The 2,757-nt window shown below is 40.1% G+C and overlaps 1 protein-coding gene across 1 annotated transcript; it reads right to left on the bottom strand.

The window, feature by feature from the left end:
* Nucleotides 1-1,189: 1,189 nt before the first annotated feature.
* Nucleotides 1,190-2,422, bottom strand: LOC127136991 (uncharacterized). The gene has a single exon (XM_051063490.1). The coding sequence runs from the start codon at nucleotides 2,420-2,422 to the stop codon at nucleotides 1,190-1,192; it is 1,233 nt and encodes a 410-aa protein (XP_050919447.1).
* Nucleotides 2,423-2,757: the final 335 nt, after the last annotated feature.

Here is a 2,757-nt window from a genome sequence, read left to right as displayed (position 1 = left end):
GTTCCGCTGCTGGTTTGGATACTGGTTTGGCATTGGGTTCCTCCGCCCTGGTTGGGGAACAGGAAATGGTCGTTGATAAGGAGCCCTGGGAGGTCCAGGTTGTGGATAGAATCCACGAGGCTGCTCCTGATGTGGAATGGAGTCAGGCATGTTCATCGGAGTGACAACTTCTGTTACCGTAGTTGGCATGGAGTTGCCTTCCTTCCTCATCATTGACTGCATGATCTCCATGATCAGACTCATCTGAGTCTTCAGCTGGTTGATCTCAACCTTCATTTCTTCTTGATTTCTTCGTAGTTCTTCCATGGTGATTTGTGACATGCTTCTTGTTCAAGACAATTGTCGGATAATCAACTTTGATGGCAATGTTTTGTCTGACAAAAGGCCAAGTGATGATGAGTTCATTGGTTTAGAATTTATGAAATGCAATATGATATATGAATGATGCATGCATGCAAAAATTCTTTTTATTATCATTATATTTTATTTATTTTATTTTCAGGGAGTCTTCGAGATTCATCTATTGTTACGAGCCATCATAGAGTATAAAAGTAGAGGCAAAAGATGACACCCAAATAAAGGGAAATGCGCATATTTATTCAATGTGAAAGAAATAACAGGTACGCAATACAAATCAATAATCTGCTCATCGAGCTACAACATGATCAGCCGGAAACCTCTGAAATACAATTCTACAGATATAGACAAAATGAAGTACATCTCAAGGGGTGTCATGTGGAAATATAACATGATAAGCATCTTCCAACAGCCTGGACAAATCTTCCAATGCATGAACAATAACCTGATCTAGACGAGCATGCCTATCTCTCCAGTATTATGCATCATTGAGGAGGTTAAGCAACAATGTATGATTAGGTCCATTCAGAAGATCCTGCAAGAAAGAGTCCTTCTGATCCAAAAGGACTTGAAAATGACGAATGTGCCTCTCCCACTGAGTGACCTCTTGGTTGAGTAGCTTGGTATCTTCAAAATTCTTGTGAGCTTGACCCTTCAGCTCCTGAATTTCTTCGAACCTCTTGTCCAAGTCAGACTAATGCTGAGAAAGAGAAACTTCTAGTCTCTTAAGCCGACTTCGTTCTTCTTCGAATTCTTTATGGAAAGTCTCTAGTTGGCCTTGTGATTTCTTGAGTTGATCCTGGCAATTAATATCTATTTTGTAAACCTTCTACTATGCTTCGGAAAGTTGCTTCGTCTTCACATAAAGGCTTTCGTAAGTACCCTTCAAAAATTCACATACTTTCCTCATTTTATGTTGTTCTTCCTGAATCTCTTTGGCGGTCTTGACTGCTCGGTCCCTTTTCTGGTTGAGATTAAACTTTAAGTTCTCTTTCTCCAAGGAGAGCTTACCGATGTTAGATCGGAGGTCAACATTCTCCTTCTCTAACACTTTGATAATCTCCTTGATTTTGTCAACCTCTGAAATAGGAACAACAACAGGCTCAACATGTTTGATAGTCATGGAAGGTTCATACGGAAATGGTAACAAATATTCTTTGACCCTCTCCTTAACCCACTGGGCGTAGGCTTCCTTTGCAATATAGTTCTTCTTTCCCAACTCGGCCCTTCCTTGGCGACGGATTTCTCGCCATGCTCGGATAATCCTCTTCTGGAAATCTGAGTTGTCAACCCCTTCATACAAAATGAACTCCTCTAGTTGCTCGGAATTTGGTTTGTCCAACATCGGGTAACCCAATTGGCGCAGTGCCAACCTCGAATTATAGTTAATCCCTCCCTTCGTACCTAGAAGGGGTACATTGAGGAAATGACCATAATCGAGGATAATCTTGACGTTGTCATAGACCCTAGAACACAAGGAAATGTATTCAGTTGTGAGGGACATGATCCTTTGGGACCATTTCAGATTTCCCTTGTTGTCGATAAAAGGACCATTAGTGGGTAGATGCAAAATAAACCATCTATATAGAAGGGGGATACAACACACAATGGTTCCTTTCCTATTCTGATTCCTCACATGGATAGAATAATAAGTGTCAGTAAGAAGAGTAGGAACGAGGTTGTTAGCCATGAAGAGATAGATAGAAGCCAAGTCCACAAAGTCTTCCATGTTATAGAACAACACAATTCCATATATGATCAAAGAAAAAATAGTGTTGAAGGCATCCCAACTTTCAGCTTCAGCAAAGGTAACAACCTTATCTACCAGGAACTTCAAGGAAAAACCATGGGTCCCACCCTTTAGTTTAAGATTAAGTTCCACTTCTTTCTTCCTCGTATGAAGGGCTTCAGCTAGATGTTGAGACTTAGGAAGCTCCTTTGTGCGGATAAACAGAGCCTGATCCTGAATCTCAATCCTCAAAATATGTGAATACTCCTCCAAAGTTGGAGCCAGCTGATAATCTTGGAATATGAACCATCTCAATGCAGGGTCATTGAATTGCATCAGAGTATGAAGAATTGTTGTATTGACTTTGTGTTAAGTATACTTAGGATATTCCCATAGGCCTTATTGAACTTGTCTCTGTTGTCAAAAACCAAACGAGCTCCCAATCCTCTCAAAGTCTTCAAAGGAGGTTCCACAAATTTGTAGCTGCAAATGCTTCTTCTGGTAAGATCCATTCTCTACTGATCACTCAAACAAAGACTCGTCTCTTGAATTCCTTGGAAATGTACATGCAAAAATTAATTTCAAAATGATGTAGTGATATGCAAGCATCATAGATTCAATAGTTCAGTATAATCTGGAGATTCTGGATAATTTGGACATATCACATAACA

The sequence above is a fragment of the Lathyrus oleraceus genome, chromosome 4, assembly GCF_024323335.1.
Source record: "Lathyrus oleraceus cultivar Zhongwan6 chromosome 4, CAAS_Psat_ZW6_1.0, whole genome shotgun sequence".
Taxonomy (NCBI): domain Eukaryota; kingdom Viridiplantae; phylum Streptophyta; class Magnoliopsida; order Fabales; family Fabaceae; genus Lathyrus; species Lathyrus oleraceus.
The sequence above is the reverse complement of the archived record's forward strand: the minus strand, read 5'-3'. Positions and strand labels throughout refer to the sequence as shown.

Coding starts and splice junctions, on each gene's coding strand:
- LOC127136991 (XM_051063490.1), bottom strand. CDS start 2,422: ATGCAATTCAATGACCCTGCATTGAGATGGTTCATATTCCAAGATTAT.